This window comes from Heterodontus francisci, chromosome 7 (assembly GCF_036365525.1).
Source record: "Heterodontus francisci isolate sHetFra1 chromosome 7, sHetFra1.hap1, whole genome shotgun sequence".
Taxonomy (NCBI): Eukaryota; Metazoa; Chordata; class Chondrichthyes; order Heterodontiformes; family Heterodontidae; genus Heterodontus; species Heterodontus francisci.
This window is the reverse complement of record NC_090377.1, coordinates 11,370,391-11,390,274: the sequence shown is the minus strand read 5'-3', so window position 1 is coordinate 11,390,274 and position 19,884 is coordinate 11,370,391. Positions and strand designations below refer to the sequence as shown.

General features: G+C 49.9%; 1 protein-coding gene across 3 annotated transcripts in view; it reads right to left on the bottom strand.

Annotated features, from left to right (window-relative positions):
- LOC137371845 (anion exchange protein 3-like) overlaps positions 1–19,884 on the bottom strand; it is a 562,339-nt gene that overhangs the window by 52,602 nt on the left and 489,853 nt on the right. For all 3 annotated transcript variants that reach the window (XM_068034785.1, XM_068034787.1, XM_068034786.1), the window contains 7 exons: positions 19,304–19,488; positions 18,327–18,546; positions 8,822–9,031; positions 5,680–5,828; positions 3,068–3,262; positions 1,908–2,105; positions 153–242 (listed from right to left, as the gene is read on the bottom strand). In XM_068034785.1, the coding sequence (XP_067890886.1) occupies positions 153–242; positions 1,908–2,105; positions 3,068–3,262; positions 5,680–5,828; positions 8,822–9,031; positions 18,327–18,546; positions 19,304–19,488 (1,247 nt within the window). The remainder of the gene's footprint in view (positions 1–152; positions 243–1,907; positions 2,106–3,067; positions 3,263–5,679; positions 5,829–8,821; positions 9,032–18,326; positions 18,547–19,303; positions 19,489–19,884) is intronic.

The following is a 19,884-nucleotide window of genomic DNA, read 5'->3' as shown; positions in this document are numbered from 1 at the left end:
CTGACCTGCATGGTTCAGTATCACACTGGTTTACCCTCCATCACACACACAGACTCACATACAGACACACATACAGACACACACACACAGACTCACATACAGACACACACACACACATACACACACACTGTAATTTATACCCACGTATTTACCTCGGTGTAGGTGTCTGGGACTGAGCTGTCCACAATTACCATCACCAGGATTGCAATGGGAATCCCAAAGTCTCCAATGATGCGTCGTGCCTGGAGCAAGGGAAAGAAAATAACACTAGATCTTTCAGTAATGGCAGAGAGCTTTATTTCTGCATGCTGATTCCGAGGGAGCTGGAAACACAGGACAACGCTCAGCTCCACCTCTACCACTGTCTCAGTCTGAACTGGACTGTTCACTACCTCAGAGTCCCATTGGAGCCTAAGCTGAGCTCTGACCTGTGTCCTCTCTATCACCAAGACCACCTACTTCCACCTCCGTGCCCACTTGCAGCAAGACCTGGACAACATTCAGGCTTGGCTGATAAGTCGCAAATAACATTCATGTCAGGAAATGATGATTTCCAACAAGAGAAAGCATCTCCCCTTTGATGTTAAATGGCATTACGATCGCTGAATCCCCCACTGTCAACAACCTGGGAGTTACCATTGACCAGAAACTGAACTGGAGTCGCCATATAAATACTGAGGCGAGACGGGCAGGTCAGAAGCTAGGAATCCTGCGGTGAGTAACTCTCCTCCTGACTCCCCAAAGCCTGTCCACCATCTACAAGGCACAAGTCAGGAGTGTGATGGAATACTCTCCACTTGCCTGGATGGGTGCAGCTCCAACAACACACAAGAAGCTCGACACCATCCAGGACAAAGCAGCCCACTTGATAAGCACCCCATCCACCACCTTCAACATTCCCTCCACCACCGACGCACAGTGGCAGCAGTGTGTACCATTTACAAGATGCACTGCAGCAACTTGCCAAGGCTCCTTCGCTAGCACCTTCCAAACCTGCAACCTCTACCACCTAGAAGAACAAGGGCAGCAAATACATAGGAACACCACCAGCTGTAAGTTCCCCTCCGAGTCACGCACCATCCTGACTTGGAACTATATCGCCGTTCCTTCACTGTCGCTGGGTCAAAATCCTGGAACTCCCTTCCTAACAGCACTGTGGGTGTACCTACCCCACATGGACTGCAGCAGTTCAAGAAGGCAGCTCACCACCACCTTCTCAAGGGCAATTAGGGATGGGCAATAAATGCTGGCCTGGCCAGCGACGTTCACATCTCACGAAAGATTAAAAAAAAGAAATCATCCAACCCCAGCCCTGGTTTATCTTATCTGCTACTGAAACCTCTCATCCATGGGTTTCTTACATCCAGAATCGACTATTCCAACGTTTCCGGATGGGATTCCCACCTTTCACCCTTCATTAACATCAGCTTATTAAAACCTCGTACCAACTTCTCGTTCACACATCACCCTGTCTGCTTGCTGACCTACATTGGCTCCCTGTCTAGCAAAGCCTCAATTTTAAAATTCTCATTCTCGTTTTTAAATCCCTCCATAGCGTCGCACCTCACTCAGGCCTCCAACCCTATCTCTGTAACCTCCTCTAGCCCTACAATCCTTCGAGATCTCGGCACCCCTCCAATCCCAATTTTCGTACATTGACCATTTCCTTTGCTCCACCATTGGAGGCCGTGCCTTCAGCTGCCTGGACACAACACTCTGGAATTCCCTCCCTAAACCTCTCCGCCACTCTCTCCTCCTTTAAGATGCTCCTTAAAACTGACCTCTTTGACCAAGCATTCAGTCACCTGTCCTTATATCACCTTAGGTGGCTGGAGGCAGTTGTGGTGTACGGAAGGCTAGGCCAGAAAGTCTGTGCGTGTGCAGTATTATTCTCTCCACAGACTTACTTTTCCTCCTAGGAACCGGCTGTTCCGGAATTTTCTCATGAAAAACGCAAGGAAGAAAGTGCCAAACATCATGACGAGAGAGAGCAGGGCTGTGTTGGGTTGCATCTGCTGTGTAGTCTGGATAATCTGCTCTGTAATATTGGACCTCTGCTGAGAGCTGGGTGGGTACGTCTTCAGGAGAGGGTGTTCGGTAAAGACCTAGAGATAGGAGATATTAGCACCTCCCTGCACAGCACTGAACAACACAAGGACATCATAGAATCATCGATTTATACAAGAGGAGGCCTTTCAGCCCATTGTGTCTGTGCTGGCTCTCTTATAAATACATCCAAGTAATTCCACTCCTCTTACTCTTTCCCCATAGTCCCACAAACATTTCCTTTTCAACTATTCATCCAATTTCCTTTTGAAAGTTCCTATTGAATCTGCTTCCACCGCCCTTTCAGGCAGCGCGTTCCAGGTCACAACAGGTCACTGTGTATTATTTTTCATCCTAATGTTACTCCTAGTTCTTTTTCAATCTGCGTTCTTTGATCACCAACCCTTCTGCCACTGGAACCAGCTTCCCAGTGGGTACAGTCGCACGGTGGATAAGTAAACCAGAGGTCGGGACTCAAATACCACCATGGTAACTAGGAAATTTAAATTCAAATAATTGAATAAAACCTGGAATAAAAAGCTAGCATTAGTAATGATGACCATAAAACTACTGGAATGTTGCAAAAACCCATCGGGTTCACCAAAGTCCTTTAGGGAAGGAAATCTGCCGTCCTTACTTGGTCTGGCCTATATGTGACTCCAGATCCACAGCAAGGTGGTTGATTCTTAACTACCCTCTAAAATGGCCTCGCAAGCTACTCAGTTGCATTAAAAAAAGGCAGCTCACCACCACCTTCTCAAGGGCCAATAGGGATGGACAATAAATGCTGGCCTAGCCAGCGACGCCCACATCACATGAATGATAGAGAAAAAATACAAAGCTTTTTAACACCCCCAGATTTTCTAGTTTCTTCACATAATTCCTTCATCCCTTGTACCTTTCTAGTAAATCTCCTCCATACTCTCTCCCAGGCCTTGACATCCTTCTTAAAGTGTGGCGCCCAGAGTTGGTCACAATGTTCCAACTGTGGGGCCTTTATCGTAACTGAGTGAGCACTTACCTCATAAAGATTGTGGAAGGTCTCGTAGATGAAGATGGCAGAGATGAGGAAGGCAAAGATCTCCTGGGTGAAGAGTGAGATGTAGCGTACCAGTAAACTGCCCTCGAAAGCCACCGTGACGACCACAATGATCATGAGCCAGAAGCCGATCCACACACGACCCGTGAGGTAGTCAATATTCTGGGTCTTGCTGAACTGGCGATGTGGGAGGAGAGGCAGGGGGAAGCAGGGGGAAGGAAAAGGAGGGATGAGTTAACCCTGAAGATGCCAATCACAGCTCCTCTCCAAACTGATCAATGCTACAATACTCATTCCAAACACTCTTTGGAGGCAATGTATAGTGTAGGACCGAGGAAGATTTGTCCCGTTACTCACTCAGCCTTTTGTGGGGTGGGGGGGGATTTGGTAGAACGATACTGGGGCTAAAAGGGTTAAAAGGTGAGGACAGTGGGCTGCATAGACCAGGCTTGTATTCCCTTGAGTATAGCAGATTAAGGGGTGATCCAAATAAGGTGTTTAAGATAATTAAAGGATTTGATATGGTAGACAGAAACTATTTCCTCTGGTGGGGTGGGGGGGGGGGGGGGAGGGGGAGTCCAGAACAAAGGGGCACAGCCTTAAAATTCGAGCCAGGCCGTTCAGGGGTGATGTCAGGAAGCATTTCTTCACACAAAGGGGAGTGGGAATCTGGAACTCTCGCCCCCAAAATACTTTTGAGACTGGGGAATGAATTGACCATTTCAAAACTGAGATTGCTTGTTAGGGAAGGACACTAAGGGGCAGATGGTAATGTCACGGACGAGTGATATAGAGACCCAGGCTAATGTCCTGGGGACATGGGTTCAAATCCCACCAAAGCAGCAATTAAATTCAATTAATTAATAAAAATCTGGAATTGAAAGCTAGACTCAGTAATGGTGCCATGAAACTATCACTGATTGTCGTAAAAACCCATCTGCTTCACTCATATCCCTTTAGGGAAGGAAATCTGCTGTGCTTACCTGGTCTGGCCTACATGTGACTCCAGACCCACAGCAATGTGGTTGACTCTTAACTGCCCTCTGAAATGGCCTAGCAAGACACTCAGTTGTCAAGGGCAATTAGGGATGGGCAACAAATGCTGTCCTTGCCAGCAATGCCCAGATCCCTTCAAAGAATGATCTAACGGAATGGTGGAACAGGCTCAAGGGGCTAAATGGCATACTCCTATCCAACTGTTCCTCTGATTTCCATTTTGAGAGAAGGTCCAGATCAGCTTCAAACCCAATTGAGCACTCAGTGTCAATCGGAGCAAATCACCATGGGGTGGAGGGTTTAGGAGCACATGAGAAATTGCCAAGGTCCATGTGACTCGGCCTACTTGTTACTGTCATCACTAAGTTGCATTTTAATTAAGTTTTAGTAATGTAATTGACTTGTATTTATTTTCTCTTCAGATTTAAAAGAAGTGTTTGCCTTTAAGACTCTGTTTAAAACAGTGTGCCTTTAAGACTGAGAGAGAAATCACATGGCATAATGTTTTGATTTGGCTGTGTGTAAATCTGGCAAAAATCAGTTAGATTTTTGAGAGACTCTCCAGCAAAGCATGCTACTGAGGAGCTATTTTCTCTCAGCAAAAATTCTGTAAGGAGCTAGTTTTTTGGTAAATAGTTAATTTGTTGTTGTCTAAAAATACCTGGTTTGGTCTCTTTTTTTCTGGGGGGTTTAATTTGGCTGTTTTCCGGTTGGGTGGGAAAACTTTAATAATATGCTGCGACCTGTGGAGTGATGGGACTGAATTGACAGGGCATTGCTCCCGCCTCAGTCAGAACACCAAAGCAGCCCCCAGCAGCAGCAGTAGGAGGTTGAAAGAATCTTTAGATTTTTAAGAGACTTTCTCTGAGTGATGGTCCCAGTCAGTCAGTGTTTGAGCTGATAAGGAGAAGTCACAAAATTCTTTCTGTTATTCCCTAGGCAGCTGCCGTAAAGGGATCGTGAATCACAAATTGTGGTGAGTTATTCTTGATAAAATTGAAGCACAGCCATTTGGATGAGGCAATTTTAATATTCTTATCATTGTGTTTAAATTCCTCCATAGCTTCTTCCCCCACCCCTCCCTATCTCTGGAACCTCCTCCAATCCTACAAACCCTCCCAGAGCCCTACATTCCTCCAATTCTGGCCTCTTGTGCAGTAAAACATCCCAAGATGCTTCACAGGAGCGATTATCAAACAAAATTTGACACTGAGTCACATAAGGAGATATTAGGACAGGGTGATCATAAGCTTGGTCAAAGAGGTTAGTTTAAAAGAAGCGTCTTAAAGGAGGACAGAGAGGCGGAGAGGTTGAGGGAGGGAATTCCAGAGCTTAGGACCCAGGCAGCTGAAGGTGCGGGCACCAATGGTGGAGTGATGGAAATCAGGGGATGCTCAAGAGGCCGGAATTGGAGGAGCGCAGAGATCTCGGAGGGTTGTGGGACTGGAAGAGGTGACAGAGATAGGGAGGAGTGAGGCTGTGGAGGAATTTGAAACAAGGACGAGAATTTTAAAGTTCAGGCGTTGCCAGACTGGGAGCCAATGTAGGTCAGCGAGCACAGGAGGTGATGGGTGAACGGGACTTGGTCACACCCTTACCTTGTAAAATGCTTCTTCAAACAGCAGGAGAGGTCCTGTGAATCCAATCACGAGCAGTGGCTGAGCTCCCAGCAGAGAGAAGACAACGCCCGTTGCTGATGTGGAGACGATTAACTCCGACACCCCAATGAATCCCTCCGTCTTTGTACCTGAGAAAGATGGAAATCACATTGTTAGAAGCAGCAAGGCTTACCACACTGTAAAACCTGACTTACAAACCTTTTAGAGAGTCTTCACCAATCCCCCCACCCCCCCCCACTCCCGCCCCCAGTGGCGTAGAGGAAATGTCACTGAACTAGTAGTCCAGAGGCCCAGCTAATACCCTAGGGATATGAATTCAAATCCCACCATGGCAGCAATTTAAATTCAATTAATTAATAAAAATCTGGAATTGGAAGCTAGTCTCAGTAACGGTTCCATGGAACTATCATCAATTGTTGCAAAAAATCCATCTGAGCTCAGAAATGTCCTTGAGGGAAGGAAATCTGCTGTCCTTACCTGGTCTGGCCTACATGTGACACCAGACCCACAGCAATGTGGTTGACTCTTAACTGCCCTCTGAAACGGCCGAGCAAGCCACTCAGTTGTTAAGGGCAATTAGGGATGGGCAACAAATACTGGAATTTCCAGTGATGCTCACATCCCATGAAAGAAAAAAAATACTCTCCGACAGATATAGGAACATATAGTGGGAAGAGCAAAAGGGATTTTTTTAGAGACATAGGGAAATTATTGCTCTTTGAATGGCCTCAACCATACCTTCTAACAATCTCTTTCTGTCCCTTACCAAGACACATCTCACTGTCCCTTGTCCATTTCTAACATCTTCCCTCAATATCCTTCCCTGGGAACTTGTTCTTCACCTCAATTACCCTGTGAAACATAACTCATGTCCCCTGCTATTTGGAACCTCAGCAAACTGGCTCGGTCACAGAAGACAGAGGGTAGCAGTGGAAGGGTGCTTTTCTGAATGGAGGGATGTGACTAGTGGTGTTCCGCAGGGATCAGTGCTGGGACCTTTGCTGTTTGTAGTATATATGAATGATTTGGAGGAAAATGTAGCTGGTCTGATTAGTAAGTTTGCGGACGACACAAAGGTTGGTGGAGTTGCGGATAGTGATGAGGATTGTCAGAGGATACAGCAGGATATAGATCAGTTGGAGACTTGGGCGGAGAAATGGCAGATGGAGTTTAATCCGGACAAATGTGAGGTAATGCATTTTGGAAGGTCTAATGCAGGTGGGAGGTATACAGTAAATGGCAGAACCCTTCGGAGTATTGACAGGCAGAGAGATCTGGGTGTACAGGTCCACAGGTCACTGAAAGTGGCAACGCAGGTGGATAAGGTAGTCAAGAAGGCATACGGCATGCTTGCCTTCATCGGTCGGGGCACAGAGTATAAAAATTGGCAAGTCATGTTGCAGCTGTACAGAACCTTAGTTAGGCCACACTTAGAATATTGCGTGCAATTCTGGTCGCCACACTACCAGAAGGACGTGGAGAGAGTACAGAGGAGGTTTACCAGGATGTTGCCTGGTCTGGAGGGCATTAGCTATGAGGAGAGGGTGGAAAAACTCGGATTGTTTTCACTGGAACGACGGAGGTGGAGGGGCGACATGATAGAGGTTTACAAAGTTATGAGCGGCATGGACAGAGTGGATAGTCAGAAGCTTTTTCCCAGGGTGGAAGAGTCAGTTACTAGGGGGCATAGGTTTAAGGTGCGAGGGGCAAAGTTTAGAGGGGATGTGCGAGGCAAGTTTTTACACAGAGGGTGGTGAGTGCCTGGAACTTGCTGCCAGGGGAGGTGGTGGAAGCAGATACGATAGAGATGTTTAAGAGACATCTTGACAAATATATGAATAGGAAGGGAATAGAGGGATATGGGCCCTGGAAGTGTAGAAGGTGTTAGTTTAGGCAGGCATCAAGATCAGTGCAGGCTTGGAGGGCCGAATGGCCTGTTCCTGTGCTGTACTGTTCTTTGTTCAAACAATTCTGTCAATTCCCCTCATCACCATGCAGCATGGAAAGCAGCCCATTGTGCTCATACTAACTCTCTGCGAGAGCAGTCCCATAGTCCCACTGCCCCTGCTCTTTCTCCATAGCCCTGCAAAATCTTCCTTTTTGAAGCATATAACCAATTTTCAAGTATATAGATACATTTAAGAGGAAGCCAGATAAGCACATGAGGGTGAAACAGAAGGATACGTTGATGGGGTGAGATGATGAGGGGTGAAAGGAGGCTCGTGTGGAGCGTAAACACTGGCATGGACCAGTTGGGCCGAATGGCCTGTTTTTGTACTGTAAGTTCTATGTAAAGACTGCAGAGGATGGTGTAGACTGGGAATACACCGTGCACTTTACAATCTCCCAACCGAGTCTCCCTGGGGTTGGAGGAGGGAGGGACGGAGTGTGACAGATGAAGGGAAGGAGGGAGGATCACTGAAGGCAGCAGCACAGGTCGATAAAGGTGGTCAGGAAGGCATATGGGATACTTGCCTTTATTAGCCGAGGCATAGAATATAAGAGCAGGGAGGTTATGATGAAAGCTGTATAAAATGCTAGTTGGGCCACAGCTGGAAGACTGTGTACAGTTCTGGGCACCACACTATAGGAAGGATATGATTGCACTGGAGAGGGTGCAGAGGAGATTCACCAGGATGTTGCCTGGGCTGGAGCATTTCAGCTATGAAGAGAGACTGAAAACGCTAGGTTTGTTTTCCTTGGAGCAGAGAAGGCTGAGAGGGGGGACCTGATTGAGGTATACAAAATTATGAGGGGCATTGATAGGTTAGATAGGAAGAAACCTTTTCCCTTAGCAGAGGTGTCAATAACCAGGGGGCATAGATTTAAGGTAAGGGGCAGGAGGTTTAGGGGGATTTGAGGAAAACAATTTTCACCCAGAGGATGGTTGGAATCTGGAACACACTGCCTGAAGGGGTGGTAGAGGCAGGAACCCTCATAACATTTAAGAAGCATTTAGATGAACACTTGAAACGCTCGATGGCCGACATGGACTGGGTGGGCCGAAGGACCTGTTTCTGTGCTGTATAACTCTATGACTCTATAAGAGAGGGTGGGACGATGGTAGTGACATGCATTTTCTGCAGATTTTAAACCCCGTGCTACACCTGTAATAAGTTACCGAGTAATCCTCCGAAGGTGATGGCAGGTGACAGTGCTGCAAAGTAAATGAAGATGATTGCAGCCAAGCACTGACAGTCCAATGCATCCCGAATGTCACTCAGGTATTTGGGGTATCTCCGCTTGACATCCCGGATCAAGCCCCCAAACGGAACTCTTGTTCTCTCCAGTGGGTCATGTTCACTTTCCTCATTTTCCTCCTCGATCATGTCTAAGGGAGGAAGCAAAGAAAAGCTGAACTTAACTCAAGCAAGACTTCCTAATTCTCATGCTACCCCTCCACACTACCCGTTCTTTTCAGTCTCTTTGCTGGTGTCCTTCGGACTGACATGGAGGCTGTCCCCCAGCTGTCTGTCAGCACCAGATTCAGCTTCCATAGGATCTTCCACAGCCACCTGACAGTTTATTGACAGCACTTTCAGTAGGATAGCATGCCTCAGTATTGCACAGAATACTGGGAGACAAGGTGCACAGTATACTGGGAGCGATAGGTAGCACTAGAGTAAGGAATAGTATGTTATTAGGTGGGGTCAGAGTAAGGGAGAAAGTAACAAAGTCTAAATCAGGGTTAATGTGCATATATGTGAATGCACGGAGTGTGGTTAATAATGGTGAGGTACAGGCACAGATTTTCATGTGGAAATATGATGTTGTGGCTATAACAGAGACCTGGCTCAAAGAAGGGCAGGACTGGGTGTTAGATATTCCTGGATACAAGGTGTTCAGGAAAGATAGGAAAGGGAAAAAAGGGGGAGGGATGGTGGTATTGATTAAGGAGGGCATTGCAATGCTGGAGAGATAGGATGTCCCAGAGGGGTTGAGGACAGAATCTATTTGGCTAGAGCTAAGGAACAAAAAAGGTGCAGTTACATTGCTCGGTGTTGTCTATAGGCCACCAGTTAGTGGGAAGGACGTGGAGGAACAAATTTGCAAGGAAATTACAGAGATATGCAGGAATTATAGGGTAGTTATAATGGGGGACTTTATCTAAATATAGACTGGGATAATAGAAGTGTAAAGGATAGTGAGGGGCAAGAGTTCCTAGAGTGTGTTCAGGAAAATTTTCTACAACAGTATGTTGCTAGTCCAATGAGAAAGGAGGCACTGCTAGACCTGGTTCTTGGGAATGAGGTGGGTCAAGTGGATCAAGTGTCAGTAGAAGAGAATATTTAGGGGACAGAGATCATTTTATCATAAGGATTAGGTTGGCTATTGGAAAGGACAAAGAACAATCTGGAGTAAGAATAATTAACTGAGGGAAAGCCAACTTCAATGGGGTAAGAATGGATCTGTGCTGAATAAATTGGAATCAAAGGTTGGCAGGAGAAACAGTAGCTGAACAGTACCTTCAAAGCTGAGGTAGTTCAGGCAGAATCAAGGTGTATTCTCTTGAAGGGGAAAGGTAGGGTAAACAAATCAAGAGCTCCCTGGATGACAAAAGAGATAGAAATGGAGAGAAGAAAAAGTCTGCTTATGACAGATGTTAGGTGGACAATACAATGGAGAACCAAGCTGAATATAGAAGGTTCAGAGGGGAAGTGAAAAAGTGTAAAATCAAATGAGAAGCCAAGAGGAGAGTATGAAAGGAGAATGTCAGCTAGCATTAAAGGGAATCCTAAAGTTTTCTATAGGCATATAGATATAAATAGTAAAAAGGTGGTGAAAGGTGGGGTAGGGCCAATTAGTGACCAAAAGGGGGATTTACGCAAGGAGGAAGGGGGAACAGCTGAGATATTAAATGAATGAACCTTTGTTCCATCCCCTATAAGGCAAGTATATCCTTCCTTAGGTAAAGAGACCAGAACTGTATACAATACTCCAAGTGTGGTCTGTCCAAAGCCCTGTACAATTGCAGCAGACTTCCTTACTGTTACACTCCAACTCCCTCTTGCAATATAGGCTTAAAACCCTTTCAACTTCTTCTTTGAAGAAAGAACTTCCTAACATCAGTTGCAGCCCTGGTGCCATTGTCTCTCTCCAATCTGTAGGAACTGTTCCAGAGTCTATAGAATCTTGGAAGATGACCACCAATACACCCACTGTTTCTAGGCCACTTCTTTAAGTACTCTGGGATGCACACCATCTGGCCCTGGGGATTTATCGGCCTTCAATCCCATCAATTTCCCCAACACCATTTCTCTGCTAATACTGATTTCCTTCAGTTCCTCTCTCTCGCCAAGCCCCGTTTCCCCCAACATTTCTGGTGTGATATTTGTGTCCTCCTTTGTGAAGACACTTCCTTTGGCAACCTGGGATACAGCCATCTGGACCAGGTGACTTATCTACCCTAAGCATAGCCAGCTTTTCCAGTACCTCCTCCCAGTCAGTGTTTGAGCTGATAAGGAGAAGTCACAAAATTCTTTCTGTGTCAGAGACAGGAGTGCTACCCATTGAGGCACAGCTCACACCCAGAGCTCACAATTACCCCCTGAGGTGACACCAGCCTGCGGGTTCATTCCCCTCGCCCCCTCGCGCCCCCTCGCCACCCCCGTCTTTGAAAGGGTTACGGCTACCACTCGTTTCACTACAGCTCAAGTGTTCGCTGTGGCTCAGTAGATCTCACTCTCTTCTCTAAGTCAGAAAATTGTGGGTTCCATTTCCACTCCAGAGACTTGAGCACAAAAGCGAGGCTAACACTGCCAGTGTAGTACTGAGGGAGTGCTACAATGCCAGAGGTGCTGTCTTTTGGGTACAATGTTAAATAGAGAGGGCAGACAAGGTCTCAGTTTAGGACATTGAAGGGTGACCTAATCAAGGTGTTTAATGCAATAAAGGGATAGAGAGAAACTATTTCCTCCGGTGGGGGAGTCTAGAACAAGGGGGCAAAACCTTAAAATTACAACCAGGCCACTCAGGGGTGATGTCAGGAAGCACTTCAAACAAAGGGTAGTGGAAATCTGGAACTGTCTCCCCCAAAAGACTGTGGATGTTGGGGGTTAAGATTGAGCTGAATAGGTTTCAGTTGGTTAAGTGTCAAAGCTAGCTAAATGAAGTTAAGATACAGATCAGCTGTGGTCTAATAGAGGCAGTACAGCCTCAAGGGGCTGAATGGCGTTCTCCTGTTCCTATAGCCAATGAACTCCATCACCCATGATTCCCTGTGATGCCATGTTCACTAGATCATTGAATATATACTCCACCAGGGTCAGCTTTAGGCTAGAAATATCAGACAGTTTTATTTAACTTAAACAGGTAAACAATTCTCGGGATGGACAGGATATGGGGATTGGACGGGAAAGCGGAGTTGAAGTAGAAGATCGGCCACGATCTTACTGAATAGGAAAAGACTCAAGGGGCCGAATGGCTTCCTCCTGTTGCTACTCCCTATGTTCTCAGACCAGCCGGAATATTTAGAGTAATTTCAACATGCACTTCCTCACAAAGACTGTTAGGCCTCATCCCAAATTAAAACTGACCCTTGCAGAACTGTCGCTCAAACTGGTACTGTACCTGTCCTGGGAGTGTTTGATGGGGACAGTGTAGAGGGAGCTTTACTCTGTATCTAACCCCGTGCTGTACCTGTCCTGGGAGTGTTTGATGGGGACAGTGTAGAGGGAGCTTTACTCTGTATCTAACCCCCGTGCTGTACCTGTCCTGGGAGTGTTTAATGGGGACAGTGTAGAGGGAGCTTTACTCTGTATCTAACCCCCGTGCTGTACCTGTCCTGGGAGTGTTTAATGGGGACAGTGTAGAGGGAGCTTTACTCTGTATCTAACCCCCGTGCTGTACCTGTCCTGGGAGTGTTTAATGGGGACAGTGTAGAGGGAGCTTTACTCTGTATCTAACCCCCGTGCTGTACCTGTCCTGGGAGTGTTTAATGGGGACAGTGTAGAGGGAGCTTTACTCTGTATCTAACCCCTTTTTATTAACCCAACCCTTTTTTTTTGCCTTTATACCCCAGGCCCCTTTTATATTTATTTATTAGAGATACAGCACTGAAACAGGCCCTTCGGCCCACCGAGTCTGTGCCGAACATCAACCACCCGTGTATACTAATCCCACACTAATCCCATATTCCTACCACATCCCCACCTGTCCCTATATTCTCCTACCACCTACCTATACTAGGGGCAATTTATAATGGCCAATTTACCTAATAACCTGCAAGTCTTTTGGTGGTGGGAGGAAACCGGAGCACCCGGTGAAAACCCACGCAGACACAGGGAGAACTTGCAAACTCCGCACAGGCAGTACCCGGAATTGAACCCGGGTCGCTGGAGCTGTGAGGCTGCGGTGCTAACCACTGCGCCACTGTGCCGCCCATTATATATTTTATGTCGAGGGGGCCTTTATTCCACAGGCCCCCTTTATATACATATTTATTAAATAACTTTATTAAAAACAGATGAATAAACCAAAAACTCAAATTAAAATGCCATTCGGCGTCGACAATGCACTCCAGGCCCTGCGGTGCCCACCGATCGCAGAAGGCCTCAAGCGTACCGGCGGACGCCGCATGCTCCTTCTCCAGGGACAGCCGGGCGTGAACGTAACCGCGGAAGAGGGGCAGGCAATCAGGGAGGACGGACCCCCCCGACGGCCCGCAACCTGGACTGTGAATTGCCACCTTGGCCAGGCCCAGGAGCAGACCGACGAGGAGATCCTCCTCCCGGCCCACGCCCCTCCGCACCGGGTGCCCAAAGATCAGGAGCGTGGGACTGAAGTGCAGCCAGAACTTGAGGAGCAGCCCCTTCAAATACTCAAAGAGGGGCTGCAACCTCGTACACTCCATATATACATGGAACACGGAGTCGTCCAGGCCGCAGAACGTACAGGCGGCCTGGGAGTCCGTGAGCCTACTTGAAAGTCTATTGCACGGGACTGCCCTGTGCAACACCCTCCACCCCAGGTTCCCGATGTAAAGGGGGAAGACTCCCGCATAGAGAGACCTCATCAGGGTTTCCCCTCGCCGACAGATGGCAACGTGAACCGCCAAGGCGTGTCCGGCCGGCTGACGAGGGCGAGGAAGTGGAGAGTGTGCAGGAGCAGCCCGTGCAGGAAACCCCTCCGCACCGATTGGAATGGCACGGAAGGCATTTCCGAGAGGCGGCTCGGGTTGTGCGGGACCGGCTCCCGAGGAGGGTTTCAGGGCCTGAGTCCGATGAGCAGTTCCGGCCGAGCGGGGGTCAGCTCAGCCGGGATCGCACCGCACTCCCAAGCCCCCTCGCCACCCGCAGTGAGGGGCGTCCCGGGAGCTTCGGCGACTCCTCTGCTGCTGGTCCGTCCCCGGAGCCGGCTCCCGGACAGCCAAGGTGCTCTCCTCCACTGGTGGGGGAGCGCCTTGACTGGAGACGACCTCGGAATAGATCCCGGTAAAAGAAAGGCAACTCCCTTAGAGAGGCGTGGCTAATGGACTCCACCGGGAGCTGCGTGTCGTCTTGAAGGCAGTGACACTGGCGGAAAAATACGTCGCCAGCACACACCATCTGGGAGGACGCTCGACGTACAGGTATTTCTGCAGGGTCTGAAGGCGGAGAGTCGCAGCCTGGGTGCGGACGTACACCAGCGACTGACCGCCCTCCTCGAACGGGAGACTCAGGACCGCGGCAGAGACCCAGTGTTTCCTCTTGCCCCAGACGAAATCGACGAGTTTCTTCTGGATCTTGGTGGCGAATGCAGGGGGTGTGGCCAAAGTGACTGACTGGTACCACAGCATCGAGGCCACCAGTTGGTTTATGACCAGCGCTCGGCCTATGTAGGAAAGCACTCGAAGCAGTCCTGTCCAGCGCCCCAGCCGAGTGGTGACTTTCGCCTCCAACTCCTGCCAGTTTGCCGGCCAGGCTTCCTCAGTGGGGCTAAGGTGGACTCCCAGATAGAGGAGGTGCGTGGTGCTCCATGCAAAAGGTGTCAACTCCTCCGGCAGGGGGTCCACCCGCCACTGACCCACCAGGAGACCGGAACATTTCTCCCAATTGATCTTCGCAGAGGACGCGGCAGAAAAGGTTTGCTGGCAGTCGCGCATCCTCTGCAAGTCAACGGGATCTGTGACCGCGAGGAGCACATCATCGGCATAAGCCGAGAGGACATCCCGCATGGCCGGCTCGCGCAGATCCAATCTCGTCAACCTCCTGCGAAGCAGGCACAGGAACGGCTCCACGCAGATGGTATACAATTGGCCGGACATGGGGCATCCCTGACGCTCTCCTCTCCCAAAGTGAAGGGGTGCTGTCAAGGACCCGTTAACCTTGACTAGACACTCTGCGGCAGCGTATAAAAGTCGGACCCGGGCCACAAAATGAGTCCCGAAAAGGTATTCGTGATCCACCCTGTCGAACGCCTTCTCCTGATCGAGGGAGAGTAAGGTGACCGACTGACCAGTCCTCTGGGAAAGATGGATCAGGTCCCGGACCAGGTGGATGTTGTCCTGGATGGACCTTCCCGGGACCGTGTAGGACTGGTCGGGGTGGATCATGTGGGCCAGCACGGAGCCCAGGCGGGTAGACATAGCCCGGGCAAAGATCGTATAATCCGTGCTGAGGAGGGAGACCGGACGCCAGTTTTTAAGCAGGCAGAGATCACCCCTCTTTGGCAGCAGGACGCCCTGCGCCACGAGAGGGGCATCTCCCCAGTCGCCAGGCTTTCCCCTAGGACCCGTGCGTAATCGTCCCCCAAGACATCCCAGAAGGGGACGGTCAGCCCGTCAACGTGAGCGAAGCTTCCAATCCTTCGGCGCCCTCCGGGCTGACCTGCGGCAGGTCCTCCCACAAAACTCTGCGCATGTCCTCGCTGGACGGATCCAGGGAGAACAACGCACTGTAATGAGTACGGACCAGGAGGCGCATTTCCTCCAGATCCGTGATGGAGGATCTGTCGTCGGCCAGCAGCTCAACGAGCTGCTTACGGACCTCCCGCCATTTTTCCAGCGAGTAGAAGAAGGGTGAGGCGCGGTCCAAATCTTCCAGGATCTGGATCCGCGACCTCACGTACGCGCCTCGGGACCCTATGAGCTGCAGGTGCCTCAGCGCGCCCTTCTTCTCTTTGTACGCCTGCCACAGGGCCGGGTCCACGACGGCATGACCGAGGCGGGACTCCAAGTCGAGCACCTCCCTCTCAAGGCACCCGATCTTGGCTTCCCGCCTCTTGGTCGACCCCTTCGCGCACTCCTGACAGAAGATATGGATGTGAGTCTTGCCCACATCCCACCATAGCCTCAAGGAGGGGAACCCCTCCCCTCGCTTCCTTCTCCAGTCAGTCCAGAATCAACGGAACGAGTCCTGGAACCGTTCGTCTTCCAGCAGCCGGTTGTTAAAGTGCCAGTACGCGGACCCCGCCCGTGTGCGGAGCGGAGTGAACTCCGCCCACACCAGGCGGTGGCCCGAACACGGCACCAGCCGCATGGAGGCCGCCGAGACGCGGGAGACGTACGCCTGCGAAAAGTAGAGGCGGTCGATTCGGGACTCTCCTCCTCCAGACCTCCAAGTGAAGGCACTGGAGTCGGGATGGAGATTCCACCAGACGTTCACCAAGTTGAGGGAGCTGATCAGTCCCCTCAACCTCTCCACCAATGCTTGGCCGTGCTGGGGCCCGGAGCGATTCCCCACCTAGAGGGTACAGTTAAAATCCCCCCCGAGGATGATGCACTCGCCGCTATCGATGGAGCTCAAGAGAGCGGACACATCTTCAAAGAAGCGCGCTTGCAACGCGCCGGGCCTGGGCAAGTACACGTTCACAAAGTGGAGCGGCACGCTATCCAGGCTAACGGCGAGGTGGAGCAAGTGGCCCGGCACTAGCTCCTTGACCTCCAAGATCTCCGGCTGAAAGGTCGGGGTCAAGATCGCCACCCCACTAGAAATAGGGGTGAAGTGACTCATGTAGACCCCACCCTGCCACTCCAGGAGCCAGGTGGCTTCGTCTCCTGGAACGGTGTGGGTTTCCTGCAGAAAGCTCACCACGTATTTCCCTTCCCTGAGGACTGAGAGATTGTGAAATCTGCGGTGAGACCCCCTGCTGCCGTTGAGGCTGGCTACGGTTATCTTCATGTCAAAGGTACCTAAAACCCGTCACCAACAGCTCACTGTGAGGAGGGAGTGGAAGTGCACCTGGCCTTCCACTCCCCCAGCAACCCATTGAGGAACACATTAAATCAGCGCCTGTCAACCAGTTTCACGCCCGCGCTCTTGCCCGCATTCTTGCGGGTGGCACGGACGGACTGGATGATCAGCGCCAGACTCGACCGACGGCCGAGGGCCAGCTGAACTTTATCGCGGCAACCCCTACAAACCGCGAGGAAATCCCGGAGTTCCGCCATGGGGATGAGAGGAGACTCGGTGGGAGGCACGAGGGACTCCACCACCGCACTGGCGATGGAATCAAGATCGTCCTCCGTGCCCCACACCGAGTCCCCATCCTCCTCCGGGTCGTCACCGCCAGCAGCCGACACACCCACCACACACTGTGGGGCGAATGTCCCGGCCGCGCCAGCTGGTCCCGCCTCCGTCACAATCCCACCCCCAGAATCGATGGCGGAGGAGTCCTCTCTGGGTTCTAGAATGGAACTGGAGCCTGTGGGTACCAGCGGTTCAGGACCCCCCCCTCCCCCTCCATCCCCAAGCCAATGAGCGATCCAGGGGAGATGGAAGTGCCCAAGTCCGGAAATCCAGCCGGAGCTGGGACCGGAGGTGGAGAGAGGAGGCCATCTCCTGCCCTGCCAGCACCCACAGGCCCAGCAGTTGGTGCAAAATTTTCAATTATAACCGGTTCGGGTATCTCCTGATTGGTGGTGGATTTTGGCTGGGAGGGCCGACCCTTTGGGGCCTCGCCCTCCCCTCCACTCAGGGCACCCGACCCAGTGTCAGTGACAGAATGGAAGGCATCCCCAGGCTTCCCCACCACAAGCAGGGCTCCACTTCCTCCTTCAGGAGGGGCCTCAGGTACAGGAACCTCCCCCTCCCCTCTATCCCGAGGGGTAGGGAGCTCCTGCCCAGACTTTGCAGCCTTGATGATGGTGGTGGTAGGGGAAATCTTGGGACCTGAACCAGGAGACAGCTCCCCTCCAACAGATGGGCCCTGCACCTCAGGGCCCTGTGTTACCTCTGTGAAGGGGTGCCTTCTCCTCTTTTTCCCAGTTGGGCGCAGAGGCTCAGAGACCTCCATGTCATCAGAGGCAGTGTAGAGGGAGCTTTACTCTGTATCTAACCCCGTGCTGTCCCTGCCCTGGGAGTGTTTGATGGGGACAGTGTAGAGGGAGCTTTACTCTGTATCTAACCCCGTGCTGTCCCTGCCCTGGGAGTGTTTGACGGGGACAGTGTAGAGGGAGCTTTACTCTGTATCTAACCCCGTGCTGTATCTGTCCTGGGAGTGTTTGATGGGGACAGTGTAGAGGGAGCTTTACTCTGTATCTAACCCTGTTTTCCTTTTTCTTTTATTCTTTTTTTTTCTCTTTTCCTTCTCTCTTTTTTTTAGTGTTTGATGGGGACTGTGTAGAGGGAGCTTTACTCTGTATCTATGCTGTTCTGTTCAGTGGGTCAGATGATTACATATCTGTGGCTAGCTCAGCTATATCTCACCTTTAGCCTCCAATATGGTTTCCTCCTTCATCAATGATCTTCTTTGCTCTCTGAGTTTTCTTTTTCTCAGCATCTCCTTTTGAAACGCAGTAACAGATCTCAGTAGGTCCTTGCCTTCCAGTTCCAATGGTGGAATAACAATGCTGCAGTCCAGGAACTCATTGATGGCATTTAAGAGGTCCAGTCGATCATCGGCTTGATACGCTGCCTCATGGAAATCCTACGGAAAACATTCAGCAATGTTAACAATCCTCCCAGTCCTTTATGTCTCCTCTGTTTTTCTTATACTCTACTGATTTCCTCTCTCTGTAATCTACTCCAGCCCTTCAATCCTTCGAGATCTCTGCACTCCTCCAATCCTGGCCTCCTCCGCATCCCCAATTTTAATCGCTCCACTATTTGCGGCCGTGCCTTCAGCTGTCTGGGTCCTAAGATTTGGAATTCCCTCCCTAAACCTCTCCGCCTCTCCACCTCTCTTTACTCCTGTAAACCTACCTCATCTCTCTTCGTATCTCCTTCAGTGGCTCAGTGTCAAATTTTGTTTGAAAATCGGTGCTGTGAAGCACTGGAGGACATTTTACTACATTGGACGTGCTACTTCAATGCACGTATAGGAACTTTGAAAAATAGGAACAGGAGTAGGCCTATTCAGCCCCTCGAGTCTGTTCCTCCATTCAATGAGATCTTGGCTGATCTGTGATCTAACTCCATTTACCTGCCTTTGCCCCATATCCCTTCATACCTTTGGTTAACCAAAATCCATCAATCTCAGCGCTAAAACTAACAATTGATCCGGCATCAATTGCTGTTCGTGGGCAAGAGTTCCAAACTTCGACCACCCTTTGTGTGAAGAAGTGTTTCCTAATTTCACTCCTGAAAGGTCTGGCTCTAATTGTTCGACTCTGTCTCCTCGTCCTAGACTCCCCAACTTGAAAACTTTGATCACGTCATCCCTTGACCCTTATTGAGAGTCTTACCTTGTCTGACATCAGTGTGGAGATGCTACGTCCAATCTCATGGTAATCCATGCTGGATTGCATTGGCCCAAACAAGATAAAGATGAATCGCACAGGCACTGTGACCTCCAAGACAGATTCAAGGAAGACTGCTTCACTGAGACGCACAAAAGCCATGGTGGGTTGTTCCAGGAAGGCAAGAGTCCCTAAAAATATTAGAAAAGAAACAATTACAAGAATTTTTAGGAACATGGAAACCTCATGAGGCCTCAAAACAAATTGGTCCCTTTTTGGCACTTCAATGCTATCTAACCAATTAAACACATCCGTGCCATCACTAAAACCACCTATTTCCACCTCCGTAATGTCACACAACTCCACCCCTGCGTCAGCTCGTCTGTTGCTAAAACCCTCATTCATGCCTTAGTTACCTCTAGACTTGATTATTCCAGCACTCTCCTGGCTGGTCTCTCACATTCTACGCTCCATAAACCTAAGGTCATCCAAAATTCTGCTGCCCATGTCCTAACTCGCACTTACTCCCCATTCACCCATTACCCACTGTGCTCACTGACCTACATTGGCTGCCAATTAAGCAACAC